At 26.7% G+C, this 20788-nt stretch overlaps 1 protein-coding gene across 3 annotated transcripts in view; it reads right to left on the reverse strand.

The window, feature by feature from the left end:
- Nucleotides 1-20788, reverse strand: part of LOC107455314 (stAR-related lipid transfer protein 3) — a 57466-nt gene that overhangs the window by 25326 nt on the left and 11352 nt on the right. For all 3 annotated transcript variants that reach the window (XM_016072827.4, XM_016072825.4, XM_016072828.5), the window contains exon 8: nt 20274-20368. In XM_016072827.4, the coding sequence (XP_015928313.1) occupies nt 20274-20368 (95 nt within the window). The remainder of the gene's footprint in view (nt 1-20273; nt 20369-20788) is intronic.

Consider the following 20788-nt stretch of genomic DNA (forward strand, 5'->3'; position numbering starts at 1 on the left):
GAATCGGCAATGAAACATCCGAACTATAAAGGTAACAATGGTTTTTTAATCTATTTTCATCAATTAACTCTGAATATATATATATATATATATATATATATATATATATATATATATATATATATATATATATATATATATATATATATATACTAGACTTCGGTATCAAATTCGGTTAACAGAGGAATTCGGATAAACGAGGTTCTACTGTGTATATATACGGATGAGATTATTGCGAGAACATTATTTAATGCTTCAAAGGAGAGAAAAAAAGAAAGGAGAAATGTTATGAAGAGAAGAAAAGATAACTTACAATTTTTCCTTCTCTAAAAGTGGTGTTGCTTTAGCTGTAAATTGTCTATCTCACTTATGCACATTCGACACTCTAACAATAGATGCAAACAAACTTATGAATGACAAAGCGTTACAACGATTCCTTTAGATTTGCCTTATTTATTTTTTCTTTCTAAGATATAATTTTAGAACCTTTAAATAATACTTACATTAAAAACAGTTTATCTCTATTGAGCCAATTTTATCAAAAATACTTAAGCTTATTTTATTATCAAGATATTACAAAATTAAACTCTATTTATAGGTAAACGAGAACTGTAAATTTCGACTTCGGTCCGCCTTGAATGCCTATTGAATGTTGACTTTAAGATTGTTTGCAACTATCATAGGTATTAAAACACATTTGTTTTTGGCTAAATTAGTTTAAGAATAGTAAATGGTATTTAATAAAATCATATGATATACTATAGTCATTTTTGTCACACGTTTTATTCCTTTTGTGTGGTAAAATGAAAATTGTTTAATTAGTGTAACAGTTTAAAAGAATTCAAAATATTTTTAAAAAATATCGCAACTGATAAAATATTCTATTTCAAAAATTTTGAGCTATAAATTTGCCTAAAGGGTCGTTCAACTATGACATAAGCAACTAAAAAAGACAGAGGTTTGCAATTTTTTTTTTTTTTTGACAAGGGGGATGAAGCTTATCTTATTATTTTCAAAATTCTCTTAAAAAGCAAAATAAAAAAAAAATGCAACGAAAAAAAAAGTTACACGTGGAAAAAATTCAAAATTTGGAATAAAAGATGGATTCGGGGAAGAAATCGGAAAAAAATTTCCTCGAAAAGTTTCATCAGAGATCATGATTTTTGAATACTAAAGGAAAACACAAAAGATTCCTAAAGAATATTCTGCTCAAAATTTTATAAAATAAATCAAAACGTAAATTTTGTTTTAAGTTACATCTTTTATTTGAATTTAAACCAAAAATTAGTATATTACATTTAAAATCAAAAATAAAGCAGAAATCAGGGGGATTGAGACTTTCTTATATGGGAGGGGATTGTGATTTGCTATTTTTTTAGAGGGGTGTCTGAAATAGTCAGAAAACTCACTTAATATTAGAACGGCCTCTACTACATCTTGGTTTATTTTTTTAGTAAAAAAAAAAGTAATATAATTATTATTAAAATATAATTTGTTCCGATTTCTATTTATTTTGTTTCGTTTTCTATCGTTTCGATGTTCTCGATTTTTTTCCTATTTGGTTTGTTTTTAAGGTTTTTAAGCTATAACCTTAATAATACAAATTTGATAAATTTTACGACATAAAAAAGCAGAAAAGGCGTTAAAAAGTAAAACAATGAAAACTGATTCGTGGATCCAGATTATTTCCAAGTCAATTAAGTTTTTTAATATTTATTACATTAAAAAGCGAAAAATAAATAAACAGAACTTTTTTCTTATAAAATAATAAATAATTAAAAACTATTTATCATTTTATAATATATATTTTAGCTTTTATTCCAAATTATAATTAAAAACTCTTTAGATTATGAGAAGAACTAGCAACAACAAAAAAAGTAGATTCCAGGGCAATTTTTCACTCCAATCACTGGCAATATTGACTAGTAACCACGTAAAATTAAACCAAAACATGTTTCCAAATAAATAGTCAGACAATACTAAGTTTAGATGAACTTAAAAACGAATTAAAAAAATCAATGACTTTTAATCTTTTTACTTTATCACCTAGATACTTCAATTGTCATTATAAAGAGAAACAGCAAAATAATCTATACGATTAAGTGCACTTGTTCTTAAATAATACAGCGACGGCAAAATATCAGTGCACTTGTTCTTAAAATAATGCCGCGAAACAGTTTTACGGGTTGTAGATAAATTTGAATAGAACGGGGGGAAATCGAACAAGGAATTGTTTTTGAAAATTGTTTTGAAGAAGTAGAAGCAACATAGTTTATTTTAGATTCAATTCAATATTTTACGCGTTTGTTAACTTGTGTTGAGGGATAAAATGGTCAAACATGAAAATAAAACGCAGGATATAAACAACAAAATATATTGCTCAAAAATGAAAAGGATTTTAACTGCAGAGCTCATTGTGAAATAATACTAACAAGTCACACATTTTTCTGTTCAATTTGTACGCGTAAGTATTTAAGTATACGCCGATCGGACCGGGTAGTGGTCAGGGAGCTGACTTCACATCAAAAAGGTCCTGGGTTCGAATCCCGAATAAGGCATGGAAGCTCTTTCATTCTCGGTACTATCTGTCCTTATTGTGGGAGAACCGTTGGCCCACCTAATATGGTGCCGTGATGGGATAATAATTAGCTAATGTTATGTTGTTAACGAAACATAATTAATTTCACCAATATTTTATTGATTAAATTTAAAATCAGTTAAAGACGATTCATAACATGCATTAAGAAATAAAAAAAAGTTATACTAATGTATTTACGATTCATAAATTAAATGAATGCTGCAAAAACAAGAATAAAAGAAAAGTGTTATTTCTAAAAAGGTTAAAGCTAAAATTTAAAACAATCGTACTTATTATTGAAATACGTACAATAGTAACTTTTGCTAAGATAAATTACTAGTTCAAAAAACTTTTTTCATGACTTATCACTGGCAAAATTCAATCACATCATAAGAGATAAAAAATAAATAAAATTTACATTATGTTTCATTGATAATATTGCCAAATTATAAAATTTTTCTTCTTATCACTTTTTTGTTTTTTTTCTTCTGACAAATTAAATTTTTAAAAAGACTTTTTGGATTCACAGTTTATTATGGGTATAGCAAGAAATATCGTTAAAATGGTGAATTAAGTCAGTTTCAAAGATATATTTGGCAATTTTTAACGAAACCGTGAAAGTGAACCATTTTGGGTCCTAAGTTTTCATCAAGGTCTTCATGATAAAACGTAAGACAGTTTTTTAACGGGTTTTCGTCTATATTTTTAGCAGTTATGCACTCAATTAAAAACTGAAAAAAAGAAGAAAAAAAATCAGAAATTTTTTGTACTTTATAAATAATTACATTGGAAGTTTTAACTTCAAACTTGGGACTACATGGAATAATTGGTCTATATGAGAGCAATTGGGTGTAAAATCTATAATTAAAAGAAAAATATTTCGCTAGTTTCAATTCATTAATTATAGTATCTAGCACTTTCTTCCCGATAAACTGCAAATATTTTTCGCTGACTGTTTTTTGGTAAATATGAGATATTTCTTTTGCCTCTATTTCCGTGATAATTATGTATTCTTATAAAAACAGATCAAATTCTGCGATTAGTTCTTAGATTAGTTCGCCACTCTGCGGTTAATGCCCTTTTCATCGCGAAAAACAAGTCCTCTTACACTTAGAAACTTCACGGCCACCGCCACTGTTCTTTACAATATCTCACGCCAGTACTTCAACTCAGAAATAATTTGTTTCATTAATTCTTTGTCATTAAATAACTAATTTCATAAACATAGCATCGTACAACTACAATACTAAATTATTTTGAAAATATTACAATATTAATAAATGTCTTATTAAAAAAGAAATTTGTCTACAAGATATCATTTAAAATTAATCTCTTACCTGAATATGAAGACAGCCATTTCTACATTTTCACTGCTAGGAGTCATTTCCAAAAATACATTAATTTTATAACATTTCATAGAATAATACACTTTTTTGGTTAGCTTTTTTTCTTTCTTTTTTTTAAATTGCTTTTCATTTTAAAGAGCGAGAATAATTTCTATCCATATTTGAATAGCAATACAAAATTCTTAATTTTTCTTACCCCCCCATAAAAGAATCGGTTACAAAACAATAAAAACAACACAAAGAATAACTAAATTAAAATATGAAGGTCCTTTTGTGTGAAAAATAAAATATTAAAAAAAAAAGTGGTTACAAATTTATAGACAAGTTTAGAAAATACAATTTCACGTTTCAACAATTAAAAAAATTGGATAACACCATTTCAAACGAATATATAATTTTTCTTAAAACTATTTCAGGGATTTTCCTCAACGAAAATTAATTACAAAGAAACATTGCCAACACTTTATCTTTCTATGGTAAGTATAAATCTCAGAAAATAGGGTAAGTTTAGCGATAAACTCGTTAAGTATTCAGTCGGCTGTAAATAAAAAGATTATTTGAAGATATCAGATACTTTATGTATATAAAAAAAATAATATGTATATATATACACACTACTCTACAATAATGGAAGAGACACTTTAAGTTTTTGACATTTTTTTAAATTTCTCAAGAAATATTTGAAAGGATTATTTCGTAACTTTAGAGTTGTCTAGTTCTTGCGATTTTTCATACTCATCAATAAGATTTAAAGCTTTCAGAGGTTTGGAAGACCTACAATAAATTACGAAAAAGAACAAGCATTTTTGAACACTGATTTCTTGATATTGAGCATGCGTAGAAAAAATTAAAAAAAGTTCTTTTATAATTTTGTAGGAAATAGTATTTGGCAACTAATGATAAACAGTAATGAATTTGAATAGTTTAAACTAATGAACTTGACTGTTTTAAAAATTTAAAAAGTTTCAAGCAATTTTCTAAGCAGTTCTTGTACTTTTTAAAAGGAAGGTCAAAACGATAAGGGGTTATCCAAAAATTTCATCTTGTATGATTTATTAAAAATGAGACCGACATTGTGGGGGATAAATCCCCATAAAAGCATGTTTTCTTTCTCTATACCATCAAAGTTCAGTTTCCGGACGATTATTGTAAGGCATTGTTATTAAATTTTATCTTGTGATACAAAATGAAATTTGTGTAAAACCCCATATCGTTTTGAGCTTTCTTTTGAAAAGTACAAAAACTACTCAGAAAATTGTCTGAAACTTTTTAAATATTTAAGATATTCAAATCAATTTTTTTTATTAGTTGCCAAATACAATTCACTACAAAATTGTGAAAAAACTTAAAATTTTTTCAGTGCATGCGCAATCTAAAAGAACTAGCTTAAATACTCATAACTTGTGCAGTTTTCAACGAATTTTTTAAAAATTTTAAATCGACAATTTTAAAATTAATCTTAAATGACTCCAAAAATGCTGTTTAGTCTATTGAATACCCGTAAAGTTATAACGAAAAAACATAAGGCGAAAAAATTTATTTTTTATGAAAATGCCCTTATCTCCATAAATATTTACTCTAGGTTGACGAAACTTTATGCTATTATTAAAAATAACAACTAAAGTAATCGATACAGGGTACAAGCTCATTGCTTGATTTTATGGCATAGAGTGTTCAAAAATACTTGTTTTCTTTCGTAATTTATTATAGGTCTCTCAAACCTCTGAAAGCTTTAAATTTTATTGCTAAGTATGAAAAATCGCATGAACTTATCATCTCTAAAGTTACAAAATAATCCTTCAATTATTTCTTGAGAAATTTAAAGAAAATGTCAAAAACTGAATGTGTCTCATCCATTATTGTAGGGTAGTGTATTATATATATATATATAATTCAATAATATTGGAAGCTCAGCCTTTTGCTCGCTATCGCCCGCCAACACTCTGAACTACTTGAGCAGTTGCTTTGAGATAGCTTTGCTCGCTCATTTCAGTTTAGTCTTGTTTAATACACCAGCTTTTGAGCTTTAGTTTCTTTTACTTTATTTTAAATATATCAGGGAGTATCATCATTGGAAAGATAGAAGAAAAAAAAGAAGATGAGCAATTTAAAAATCATTCTATATTTATTTGTATAAATATTAACATCGAGTCCTGGAATTAAAATAATCCAAGAAAAGTTATTAAATGAAAACAAACTATTTGGTCATATTTATCTTTTAAAATATAACTATTATGTTAATCTTCCGGAATTTAAATGAATTTCATTTAAAAAAAAACGAGAAACAAACTTTAAATCTTAATAATTACAAAACTAAAAGACATGATTGTTCGTAGCTGCAGAAAATTATACTTTTACTATGATTAGTTTTTCTTTTAAACCGACAAATCTGAAGATCTGTAAATGAAAACGAAACTAGACTACTTAATGACCTCAAAACTAATTTAAAAAAACAAAGATTCCAACTGATCAAAGATTATTCTTCTCAAACTGATTCCTTAAACTAAGTACAAGGCGCATAATTGATAAATGGTAACGGAAATCAGTCTTTATTAGTTTCGCTAAATGTCATTTCAAAATAAATTTTCCAATTTTTTTCATCTTTTTGATAATGTTTTACTACCTTGGCGCGAGGAACATACGAGGAGAGATATGGATCTCTTCGTTCTATATCCCCATGAATTTTTTTTTTCCGAAATTTTTTGACTTTTTTCACATACTAGTTTGCAGCTTCTTTTTCTAACCCAAACACTTCCTAATAACATACATAAGTCACAATTCCGGCGAAAATCGGGAGTTACAATGACTCTTTCAAATATTCTCGCGAAACATAAACAGTGGTAGCAAAAAAGGAGATTTTGGATTAATTTCCCCGATAAATTGTAAAAAAATCAGTAAATAATATAGATTATCTATTTTTTTTTTCAAAATTTAATATGCTTATTGACAATAAAATCTAATTTGTACTTTAGCTTAATTTTTTGAACATATATTACTCAGATTCCCATGGGAAAAAAAATGATATTAGTGTAAAGCACCATTATCAGCCTATAAATAACAATTTTTCACCATTTTATATTTTTTAATATGACAGAAAAATTAGAGGTGGCGTGCATAATTAATTCTTTTTCAGATGGTGATTTCGTTTCAGATAATAGTACTTCCATAAAGATTGCCCTCTTTTATGTTAGGCCAAAACGTTTACTTCCTGGATGATCCACATAAATCAGGAAAGGGAATAAACATAACTAAATGCTTGTAAGACTATTTTCAGTCATTTTTAATGCTATAAAAATATTCAAAGAAATAAATACAAATTCGTAATTTTTATTAATATTATTAAAGTATACATTTTTTATTTAGAGATTTGCTTGAATTTTTAACACAAAGCAATTTTCTTCCCTTACTCTGTCACAACAATTACTTCAAATTATTTTTGGGTTTCAGTCTTTATTAGCATCATTAAAATATACATTTATCATCTTAAGCGTAGTGTAATATAAATTAGAACTTCAAAGACACTCAGAGTAGAACCTTCACAGTGAGACATCGAAATGATCCTTAGATATCCTTCACGAATTTAACGAAGAATTCCATTAACTTTCATTAATCAAAGTTGCATACCTGGGAATGATACTATATCTTAACAGCTTTAAAGCAAAACATCCTAATCAAAACTTAGTTTACCAACTGTACTGCATTACAACTAGTCACATTTTAACTGTTTAACTTAAATACTACATACAGCAAATAATGCAAAACAGAGTGTTCATGAATTACTAAAAAATAAAAAAAAGTAACAGTACATATCTATAAAAACAATTTTAACTAAGGGACATAGTATCTCTCAAACATCATTCAGAGGATGAAAATCTCAACAACAAAAAAATATGCAAGATTTTTGACAAAGCGTTGGGGCAATACAAAAAAAAAAAAAAAACTTGCAACAATTATTATCAAAAGGTTCACTTGGTAACATAGCTTACACCACAGCTTGCAGACTTGGAGTACAATGCAAGAAAATGAATCATGCTACCATAATTACAGCAAGAATAATTTGAGTTTACATACTGGCTGCTATGATTATGGTAGATTGAACAAGGACTACCATATCAAAATAATCCCTATTCTTCTTTCAGCATGATACTATTGCGTCTTACTAAAATAAAGCTACCTTGATTTTGTGCCATAACTGAATGCAAATAAAACCAATGAAAACTGAACACATGTATTAGGAAAGTTTAGATCCAAACAAGTTTATAAGGAGTAACTCACTTTGTACCCCACCTGGGTAGGAAAAAGAAATCGAATTAGTAAACCTAGACAGGAAAATAATTAAATAAGTAAAAAAGGAGGGGGTAAAGTGCCTCACCGAAATAAAGCAACTGCTGTAAATAGTCAATAATATCCGCTATGTTTGTATGTGACTTGAAACATAAGAAAATGCATAACATTTACTAAACCATGGAATATCATTAGCATCAATATTATATATCAATTTTCAATGATGGCAGTCTTCAAATCTGGCACAAACAAACTGCTCCTCTTTGGTATATACAGCCTTATGGAGCATAGCCCTCCATGTTTTCTTGGGCTTGAGGTCAATGAAAAGTTCAAGCCATTCATCCTATTATCCAAAACCCACCCTCATAAAATTTTGGAACATAATTAAGAGGCCTTGTCCTACAGGAAAATTTGACTTTGCTCATCAAATCTCCCTGTAAATGGTGATAAATGAATTTCTAGTATTGTTTGGTAATAGGCAACCTCCATGCAGCCTGGAAGAGATGCTAGGTTAAGTTTGGCACCATAGCTTTAGCTTTCCCACACTTGCCTTGCTGTATAATGGAAAAGCCTATTTTCTCATGCTATTGAAATAGCAGATAAAACTATCCATTTTTTATTTTCTTTGTTTGTGGATAGCTTTTAACATGTGTTACTATTTAATTATTTTATATCATAAATTGCTTGCATAATATAAAAAAAAACAGTAAATGAGGGGGGGGAATCTTCAATATATATAGCAAGGTGGAGTAGTGGTGAGACAAGATTTGAGCTATAGTGGTTAATATGGATTTTTTCAGACCATATAAAGGCTACAAAATAACAAAAAATGTTAGAAAGTAATTTCTTGCTATTTGAAGAGAAGAATACTGGACCAATTTGGATTTTCCAGCAGGGTAATATCTTTATTCCCATAGCAAAATCTTCACTGGTATGGTATTTCAGTTATGGGTATATCGCAAAATGGCCAGCTATTTCCAAGAAAATGTCAACAGGTACCTTGGTATAGCTGTATATACAAAAAAGCAGTTTCAGTTTGTGACTGCAATCAATGAAATTTGGCGCAATATTGATGCTATTTTCCTCCAGGAATTGTTAAATGATATTCAACTTCTCATGCTTTAAATAATGTATAAATTTGGCAGATATTTAGTCTATATTGAAGTGTCTTTATTTCAGCAAGACATTTACTTCCTCCATTTTTACTTAATCACTTTTGTCCTGTTCAGGTGAAGGCAGCAAGTGAATTATTCCTTTTAATTATGTATTTGTATGAAAACTTCTTTACTATGCATATTACACTTTTATTGGTTTTCTTTGTGTCCAGTTACAGCAAAAAATTAAGGTGGTTCATTTCAGTTTATTGAACCCACAGTTTAATTTTTTTATTTGAGTTTAATGAACATTTAATGAACTCACATTCCGTTTTGTAAATATCTTGATATAATTTTTTATAGTTATTCTTGAACTCTTTTTGTCATGTCTTCCTAGTTTGACTTCCCAGCATATGTGTTTCAACAATTGAACTAAATTTAGTTTGCAACCCAAAAAATTCTATTGCAAAAACTGTTTCTTTTGACCCGTTCAATTTTTTCAAAGAAATTGACAAATACTCTTTAGATTTGATACTGAATTAAAAATATTGAAGCCTGAATTGTAGATAGAAAATTTTTAAAAAATACTAAGTTACTTTACTTTTTGGAAAATGAAATCTGCATAACTTTCAGAGATTATTTTGTGGTTTTTATCCATTAGACTCATGTACTTGTTTAGTATCCATGTCAAAAAACATCATAAAATCTGTTGGAATATTTTAAAACTTTTCTCTGTAACTCAAGAATAGTATTGAAATTATAACAATGTGCATATGGATTCACAATAAGCCTCTGAAGTATGAATGATATTAGACAAAGATGATATATTGCGAAGAAACTTTATATAACTTGAATAAATTGATGAATGAATACTAGATAAATTGATAATAACTTGATTTGACTTTAATAAATTGACGAACTTAAATAAATTTGTGAGAAGACTACCAATTTTTAAAATTTTGAATTTTAAAAATTTTTTGGGAGAAAAAGGTTTGCACGTTTCTTTTCTTGTGAGTCAGTAAAAAAAAATTTTTAAAAAACATGAATAGAGAATTTTTTATGTAATAAAATTAGAATAAGTTTAGATCATAGATTAGAACAAGAACGAAACAGAAGTAAATTTTTGATAAATTGATGGGACAAAATATGATAATTATTGCTGCAACTCTTCCAAAGGTTCAAAGTTTGGAAAATAGTTTAATAGTTTTCAGAAAATCAAAAAAAAAAAAAAAAAAAATCTCTAACAAATCTCAGGTGCTCATGAAAAGTTCTTTATAGTGATTTTCATACTCTTAAGATAAATGAAGAAAAATATAGCAATTTTGTTATAAATATCGCATTCCAATCAATAATGTAACAGAAATTATTAACAGCTAATCATTTGTGGAGGTCAAAGTTGATAATTTTACTATAGTTGTTGTATTACAAGGAAAAGCAATGTTTTATTAAATTTAGCAAACAAGACAGCAAATATATTGAATAAGAACTTTTTTTAAAAAAGCAAAAAGCTCCTACTTTATGACTGCTCATAAAATAGAACTTTAATGTAATTGAAATTGCTCACCAAAATAACCAAGTTACTCAGTATAATTTACTTTACCTTCCTCTTGAGCAATAATTGTTCCAAAGACTTCAAATTTCATGGGACAAGGCAAGGTTTAAAAAATAAACAATACATTGTAATACTTTAACTTGAAACAAATGAAAGACAAAAGTCATTCTGGATATGCTAACATTTAAAGTAAACAATAAAACTTTTAAACATAAAGTTAAAAAAATTTTTTTTACTGGGTAAGCCAATTTTTTTACAAGTTTTTCTTGATTTAATCAAAAGCATTATGGTATATGTCCCAACCATCCTTCAATTAACTTTCCGACAATATTTAATGAAAACCTGAGCTATTTTTCTAATAACACAAACATTAATTCATAAATTGCAAAATACAGATTTTATCCATGCCTGACAAAGTCCTTAGTGTTTCTGTCAACCAAAACCAGTTATTTTAACGATTATGTACCCATTACATTATGGACAATATACCAAACATGAAAACTATTTGCTTCTGATATTCTCTTGAGGAACAACTAATTACAACTATAAATCTGTATTTATTACCGTCATTGCATAGAATTAAATAATTCAAAAGCTTGATCAAAGCTTTTTTCCCCGTCAGCCACAGTAATCAAAAAATTAGGTAGACTTCAAACATCTACTATTTCATGAAGAGCAGTGAAGAATGTTGAATTTCAGAACTCATGTTTTTAAATAGCCATGCGCTTTTTTTTTTAAATATTACTTTAAAGAGCAATCATTTTGAATAAATATTAAATACTTTAAAAACCTATTTTCTGGAAAATTACATGCTTGAAAATTTTTTTCTCTTTGGAAACATTGCATTAAACTATTCTTACTAAGATAATAAGAAGATAAAGGGACACTTCGAAAACTAAGCTGATGTAGAATCTTTCCATTTCAATGGACTAAAAATAAGAAATTATTAGGATTTCATTTTATGATACTTCGATTTGTGCCAATTTTTCTTCTTTTTTTGAGAAACTCATAACCAGGCAATCACTGATTATTTGCAGAAATATTAACCAATAACAAAAAAAATATTAATTGAGCCAGATTATAAGTCACAAAAGTAGAAAAGATTTGTATGCATATTTAGAAAATCAATTTCATTCATACTTTACATTAACAGTTTGATTATCGATTATTTTTATTCAGTACTTTAATTAAAAACATCTCTTAAAATAACTCTTCTTTTAGATATAGCATATGCCTGATGACTTTTTATTAATGTTTTCAGTATGCAGGGGTGATTGTGAGCCCAAGTCAAAATTCCGGAAAAATTTCAAAAAAAAAAAAAACCCTTTCAATTGAAAAATTAAAAAATTATTTAAACAAGTTTTTTTCCCCTTTTCTCAGTATTTCTTAGTTTGATTAAAATATATTTAAAATTTTACGCATACCTATACCATTTACACATACCTATGATGACCTGGAGAAGTAATTAATATTTACAAATATGTCTTTCTTTCTTGAGTTTATGATTATAACAACTATTTACTGATAAAAAATGAATATTAATCATGAATATAAGCTTATTAAGTATCTCTCTGGCTCTCCCTTACAAACAAATAAAATAAACTGTGTTTTTAAGTTCCACCTTTGAAAATTTGATTTCCGGAAGCTTTTGTGATCAAGGATTTTTTTAAACGTCTGAACCTTCGATCTCCGGAAACTTCAGGATCACTGTTAGCAAAAATTCCGGAAATCCGGATTTTTTCCGGAGCACAATCAGCCCTGAGTATGGTGAGGCACTCAGATAACCTGAATCTACTCATTTCTACATATTCCAGATAACCAAGCTTTTACTTTCTTTATGACATATTATTTATATTATTATTGCAGTTGAGAGATAAAATCCTTTATTTTTGAAGAAAAAGTCAGGAGCTTATATAAAAAAAAATCAAAAGACAATGTACATTGTTGCAATTAACTCAAATTGGAATGTGCTATGAAAAAAGTATAATATAAAAAATGTTGATTTAAGTAGGATAAAACTAATTATGTTCTAAAAATCAAGTTTTTACTGATTGTAACGTACTAAAGAAAAAAATCCTTAAATTGAAACGAATTCTTAAGATAGGAGTGTAATATGCTTATTAAAAAAGTTAAATATGCCTATTAAAAAATTACTGAAACATTCAGAGACAAAAATTTTATTTTCTTTGTATAAAAATTTATAATATCCTATAGAAATGCATAAAATATTAATTCCCACAATTTTATGAAGAAAAAAATCACTCAGAACACAATCATTAAACAAAAGTTACCATAATCAATAGTTAAATTATCAATAATTAATAGCCAAATCAATTAGTCAATTTTTTTCATCAAATCTTCGACATAGTATCTTGTTATATCACTTTTATATGTAATTTACTATAATTAAAACTAAAACAAAGATAATTCAATAGGAGCTTTGTTTTACAATCAAACTGTTTAGGTTGCAGATTTAAAATTGCATGAAGCTATCTTTTTTGTAAAAAATAAATTAAATTAAAATAAATAATTCAAAAGAAAGATTAGGAAATTAAAAAACTATTTTGTGAGATTTTGACTTGCTAAGAATATTCCAACAAATCAAAATTAACTAACAAGTTATCAAAATAATATAAATAAAATAAAACACAAAAGAACTATAAATTAAAGATAAAAGACCAAGAAAAAGGAATGGCTCCTATATTTTACATAAAAAAATATAAAAAATACATATATGAAAGGAAAATGTATAAAAAAAAGAATTTTGATCAGGTAAACTTTATGGATCAGACATAACAGTAAGACAAGAAAATTTACCACATAAGAACAATCTATATAAATTAGAATTGGTATTCAACAAACACAAAACAGTTTCATACACAATCATATCACACAATTTAATACAGACATTTATTGCAAACATTTAGGGAAATATCTTTATTTATAAAAGTAACCAATTTTTAGATACGATTGTTTAAATATGATATTGAAAGAGAAGGAAAATATAGAGGTTATATAGATTATTTTGTAAATTATATACATCCTAGGAGGCAAAAATTATAGGTGGTTAGTAATACAGACAACATTATTACCTTACGTATCTGAAACTTTATTAACAATTAAAAAAAAGCAAAGCAGATCTGCAACACATTACTCAAAGCAATAGGAGATAATTTTGATTATAAAGCGACGGCATACATAATATCCAATTTGAAAGATATTCCCCCAAGTTGAAAAGGTTTTGGGTAAAAAAAATATAAGGCACAGGAAAGTCTTTTACTCGCAGAGCACTTCCAGTCCTTATCAAGCTTAAACTAAAAAACTTTTAATATGCAAATTTTTTACACATAAATTTACTACTGTATTTAGGTAATATACAGATTTTTCTTCCTAAGCAACTTTTTCAATGAAGAAACAGAATGATACTTTGATGCATCAATTGCATGAGGCACCTGGACATATGATCATGAAGTTCCTGGAAATTGTTCCTGCGATTTCACATGCAAAGTCTGGACAAAAATCAAATTTTATAAATTAACAAATCGTGAACTGTAAGATATATACTATTAATTTATGCACTAATGATTTTGATGATAAAAATAGCTGTTTAAGAACAATTTATTTATGTTTGCACCAATTATCATAAATAAGTTTATAAAAATAAGTTAAATAAGCAAATAAAACTTAAAGTTACTTATTGTATTGAAATCAGGTCTTCTTATACTTTAGATATTTACATAAACTGGGAATGTTACCAATTTCAAATGGAAATTGCAGAATTATGAGTAAGAGTTTCTCAAATGAGCTTCCATTTATCAAGGGTCTTCAGGTTTAGTCATAAATTTCTCTATGATTTATTCCACAGATGTTAAAAAAATATCTAAATAACAAACATTATCTTTTTAACAATTTTCCTATTTGACTAAATATATTTCTAATTTAAAACATTCATAAAAAAACTAAAAAATATATATATTAACTGTTCATACTATTGATTTTTTAAAAAGTTAACTTTGCATGTTTATTTATTTCTAAACATTAATGCTTATGATTTTTCCACTTGTTTTCAATGAGCAATCAATAATTTTTTTAAAAATTAAAAGCCGGAAATTTCATCTGTTATGTAAAAAATAAAAACTTTATAAAACAGTGTGATGTCCAAGTTGAATTTCACTTTTTTAAAAGTGTTTGCATGATTAAAAAGTTTTGACAACTTCACATATCAATCAACTTAGGGCTAACATCTAATAAACTATTGAGAAAACAGTCTATGTATGTAAAAACTTCAATATGTATGTATATAAACATTTGAATGAACAAGCTCATAAATTAATATCTAGGTGAAGACTTAGATATGAAATTTTTTTTAAATAAATAAATAAGATAGGCAAAAAAATTGCATTTCTCTACTGATTAAAGAAATAAAGTATATTCCTAAAGATGCACTCTATTCTCTCAGACAATCTCTAGTCAATTTATAAATTTTACTATAGTTGCTACGAGTATGTTTACTTTAAATAAATAATAAAAAAGTCTGGAAGTTTCACAGAACCTCAACACTATTCAAAGTTTAGATATAAATTTAGTTTTGCTAAAATAAAATCATAAGTTATGTTTATTTTAAGTCTTATAAACATATATAGACTAAAATCTAATAGTTTTGTACATCAGATGTCGGGGTCTTATGAATACTTTTGTTTTAAGATTCTAGCTATAGACATACAAAATATATACAAGAACGCTGATCACAGAAAATTTGCTACCATCTCATAAACTTCTTTAAATTTACTTATTATTATAGAATAAAAGTTCTGATTATTATGATACACTGAATTGAAGAGTAGGCTCAAAACATATGAAATATGTATGTATTTTGATTATACATTGCAAATGTATACAATATATGTAAGTAAATGGTTCAAATTTCTATGTTTCACCCAACAGCCAATTTTACAAAAATCGGATTAACAGAAACTTTGGTAACTCAGAAACTAGTTTTATATCTTCAAAATAAGCTAAATTTAAAGAAAAATGTGTCGTTATGTATAACAGCAATATAGAATTTTATAAAAATTAAAACATTTTTAAAAAATAATTAATTTTTGTGAATTTTTTTTTGTCAAAATTAAGTAGCAACAAAAGGATTGAAACTACTTACAAGAGTCAATAAATCGCTAGCAGAAATTTTTTTAAAACTGAGATCTAGTGTTCATACAAATATTTTTATTTTATGTAAGTCTACTTAACCAGTTGATAACTTTCATCAGTTTTGTAAACCCATTTCCTATTTTAACTTGCATTTAATACTCCAAAAGTTTGCAAATGGAAACAGAATATTTGTATCTATAGTTTTATGAAGAAAGACTATACAGTAGCAAATGTTAGATCTTTCTGCCTTGAAATGCAATAAATTTTTTTATAATTGTTAATTTTTGCAACACAGTTTATAATACTAAAAATTCTTCATTTTAAAACAAAACCATTATTTGTTTCGTATCTTGTGATATACTTAAAATAAAAATTTAAAAAATCTCAATACATTACTATTTTAAAGCGGCATACTACATTAGTAAATCGTAATGTTCAAGTAATGTGTTTATTGCAATAATTTTCATAATTTTTTATTCAAAAAATTTAAATTAATCAAGAAAATGAAGTCTGATTAAAAACCACACAAATTGCCTTCTAAGAAAAACTACTTAAGGAAAAGAAGTTAAGCGTGTAGAAAGTGTATATAATTTTGTAGTTGAAAATAACAAAATATAAAATTTTTTTACTAAGATTTTTAATGAAAGTCATTAACAAATGAACATTTTTATTGCTTTAAAAAAAATCAAATTTGGTTCAAATAAATCTTAACAAATAAAAAATTTCTTCAGACTATAGTTGAATTTAAATACTTAATATTAGTGCAAATGAAAAAAAATCTGCAAAAATAACAATTTTCAGAAGAGAAAGTACTAGAGTTTTAATTACTTTCCAAAGAAAAAATTTTTTTCTTCACAAAAACAATTTTTTATAAATATGTAAAACTATACTAACTCAGACATACAGTCACAAAATAAAATTTCAGTCTATTTGAAATAAAAGGACTATTATTTATCTAACGGTGGCACATTTAAAAAGAAAGTGTTTTCATTTAATTTCCTGTGAGATTTGGCAAAAAAAAGTACTGATAACAGAACTTTTACTAGTGACAAAGTCTGATAAAAATGGCTATAATGGATTTTTATAAAGACAATACTAGATAAAAAAAATTTGTCTGTCAATGTTATATTCATATCAAAAAGCATCTTTTAAATAAAATATTGTTTCTAAAATTCATAACACCAATTATTATCGCTAAAAGTTTCACTCAGTATTTATACATATTTATTATTATTCTTTTAATCAATAAAAATGTTCAATGTTTTATATATATATATAAGTCAAGTTAGAAAGAACACTGCTTTAAACAGACATTTCTATAACAGTAAACTACAAAATTATGACAGCACTTTTTTCTTATTGTTCTAGAGACAGTATCTGTAATTGTAATCATTTTCACATAAGTGCATGCAATCTGCTGGCTAACACTAATGTTTTAAACTCACACCAGCTAGTTGTAGACTGGGTGCAGATAATAAAAATTAAATAAAACTAACTAAAAAGTCAATACAACAACATATTCCTTTCCTACTACAGATACCTAATCCTGATACCTAGTGAATTTTTTTTTATTACTTAACTGTTTCAGGGTATCTAGCAAAAATTTGATTAATGACCCTGCTAGTTCTAAGCACTTAACCAGATAATGTTAATCAATTATGCAAAACAATAAAAATAATATAATTTTTAATCAAACAAATATTGTACGAGATATAGTTTTAAGTAAATTAATGACATGCATATAGAAGCAAAATTCTTAGTTCTTATATTTTTCTTAAGTTTTAAAATATATTTAAAGAAATATGTAAAAGATATTAAAAAAAACTTGCTAGATGTAGAATGATTGACGCAAGACTTAGTAATGAAGATAGATACTAATGGTGCATTTTGTAACCTATTAAATTTTTCATTTGATTTCATTATAATTTTAATAGTATTTTACTGGTGTAGCTTCTATTAAATGTAGGATATCTTGAAACCCTAGTAAAATTATCTGGTTAATCAGCCTAGAATAATTAAAACTGATAAATGGTTCCAGGTATCTCATATTGAAATTCATTACATCGACCAGTGTAATGAAAATCTGTTATCCCTCAGTTAAAACGGAAAGATTTAGGGTGCCCTACTGAAAGGCATCCGCTTTTTTTAACTAACATCAATTTTACAATTGGTCTTATACTAATTAAAATAATTTCAAAAATTTTGCAATCTAACTACAAATAAAATATAATCAAACAGGCAAATTGAAGGAAACTATTCTGTTTCAGCCAATAGATTATATCCATGTCCTGAATAAAACATTTTAAAAGTGTCTCTCAGACCATACTTTCTAACTTCAGGGGTTACATAACTTCTTTTTTGATAAATGAATAAAAATATTTAATTTTTTTATTGAAATCATAGGTTTAAAAAATTTTTTAAAATATAGGGAAAGCATTCCCACAACAACTTGTTGTGGGTCATTTTAGAATATAACCTTTAAAAATAAATTTTAAGCACTATTCTTACGAATGATTCTCCAAATGAAGAAAAATATTTTGACAAAATTTTTTTTGTCTTTTTTTAAGAAAAACTAAATAACTTAAATTTTATTTGCTCTATTTTAAATTACTACATAGTAGTAGTAAATATATTTAAAATTAAAAAAACAACATAATTTAGAAGTGCCAGAAATATGTTTGGCTTAAATTTATAGCTCATTTAAATACTTATGGGTGATTTAAGATACTTAATCTTTAAAAATTATCTTTATTCTTTATTATAAAGTATGTAATTTAAACTTCCTATACAAACTTGTTAAGATGCAACTAATGTATAACATTTCTTAATTTATTGGAGATCTTAGGGGTACAAAAGAACAGGAACACAAAACAAGAGGTATAATAAAATCACATAGATTAGCACTATTCGTTAGGAGAAGAGTAATATGAATTATTTATTATCTGGAAAAGTTTCTGTTTCTATATTCACTTCTAAGTTTTTCCAAAATTGATTCTTAAGAAAAGTTGACAACCAAAGTAAGGTCTCTGGAGACTATTACCACCAATAAAGCTGATAACTTTATGCTTTTGATAATAAAATGAATTTGAATGGCTATTTAAGGACCATTTAATGGAATGGCTAATAAACACCTCAATAATATACTTAATTTCAATGAAAATATATATACTCAACCAATAAAAACAAAAAGTTGTTGAAGGTGCCCTATTTACTAGCAAGAAGACCCTTCAATTACCATTAAGAAAGTAATTAAATATGTGAATCAATCTGCAATAAATCATGTTTTATACATGGAAAATAAACATGGGTGGACATCTTCTAACCAACATTACTACTTTCTAAAAATAGACACTACTTCTCTAAAAATAAAATTAATCAGTAGGCAGTAGATCAGAAGTTTTTTAATTGATGGGAAGCCTTCTTTGAGCAGTGGATTGAAAATGGAAGATTGGATGACTAATTACCCATAACAGCCATGTTGGCCAAATCACAAACTAGCTGCTTTTCAGCTCTTCATTTAACAGTCCAATAATGCAATATTTCAATAACTGATTTATGTACTGCATGTTGAGAACCTTTGCCACAAAGTGACATACTCTTTCAAATAAAATATCTATTTCCTCCTTTAAAAGCTGAAATTAATTTATGACTATGATTCCATTCATGACTATCAATATGCGCTATGCTAGAAGAAGGTTTTCAGTCTCATTCTCATCCAGTTCCAATTTAGTAACTTATGTTTCTGCTAGGAGTTGATTGTTAATTTAAAAAATTAACTGTGCTGGCCTGCTAACAGCAATATCATCAACTGATTGATCATCAGATATTGAAAAAATTGCAAAACCTAACGTATTGAAAATATAGAGACATCCCTTTTTTTTAAGGGCAGGAACGAGTCTTGAATGTAAAAGTTCATATAAATAAATTGGTTATGGCTTCTTAACAGTCCCTTCTATTCAAATAGACCAAAGTAGAATTGATATCAACTAAGTTGATAAAAAATTAAGGATACTAGGATACTTTTTGTTACATTTTAGATGACTAAAAGCACAATTCTTCAAATAAGTATACGATAACTTAAGGAGGAAAGAAAAACCGCATAAAATTTTCATATATTGAAAATGTGGCAAACTTCTTTTTTAATTGAATGAAAATATTAAGAATAAAATTAGGTATTAAAAAATATTTAAATCTCAACCAGAGATATATGATGAAAATACAAGGCAGTATAAAAGGCAAAATTAGTGAAAAGTAGAAGTAAAAGAACTTACAGCTGGTAATTCTCTACTATTCTTCGGTGATAGCCATTCAACTTCAGAAACAGTACTACCATCATGTTCTTTGCCATTATCTTCTCCATCAGAGACTATCATATCAAAGAAAATTAAAAATGATAAATAATTGTAGTTATTTACATTAATTTGCTTAAAATACTCTAAAAATAAATAATCTAGTTGCAAGTAAAAGAACAAAAATACAGTAGGGAACCGATTATCCGTAACGATCGGGACCATCGCTATTCCGGATAACTGATTTTTCCGGTTTTCTGAATCGCTACAAAAAGCCGTTTTTTTATTGTCAAACTCAACTAAAAAAATATATATATTTGGAAATAATCTTAAAAAGAAGAAAAATCAATTAAGTAATACACTAACGATTATTTCCAAAATAATGGTAAGGTAACATCTTTCAAAAAAGAAAGAAAAATCCTGAAATCTTATGAGGAAAAAAAAAAAAAAAATTTTAAAAAATGGCGGGAAAATTTATCAAATTTTGTTCTGGTTTT

Source organism: Parasteatoda tepidariorum, chromosome 11 (genome assembly GCF_982258835.1).
Source record: "Parasteatoda tepidariorum strain Cologne lab strain chromosome 11, Ptep-v5.0, whole genome shotgun sequence".
Lineage (NCBI taxonomy): Eukaryota > Metazoa > Arthropoda > Arachnida > Araneae > Theridiidae > Parasteatoda > Parasteatoda tepidariorum.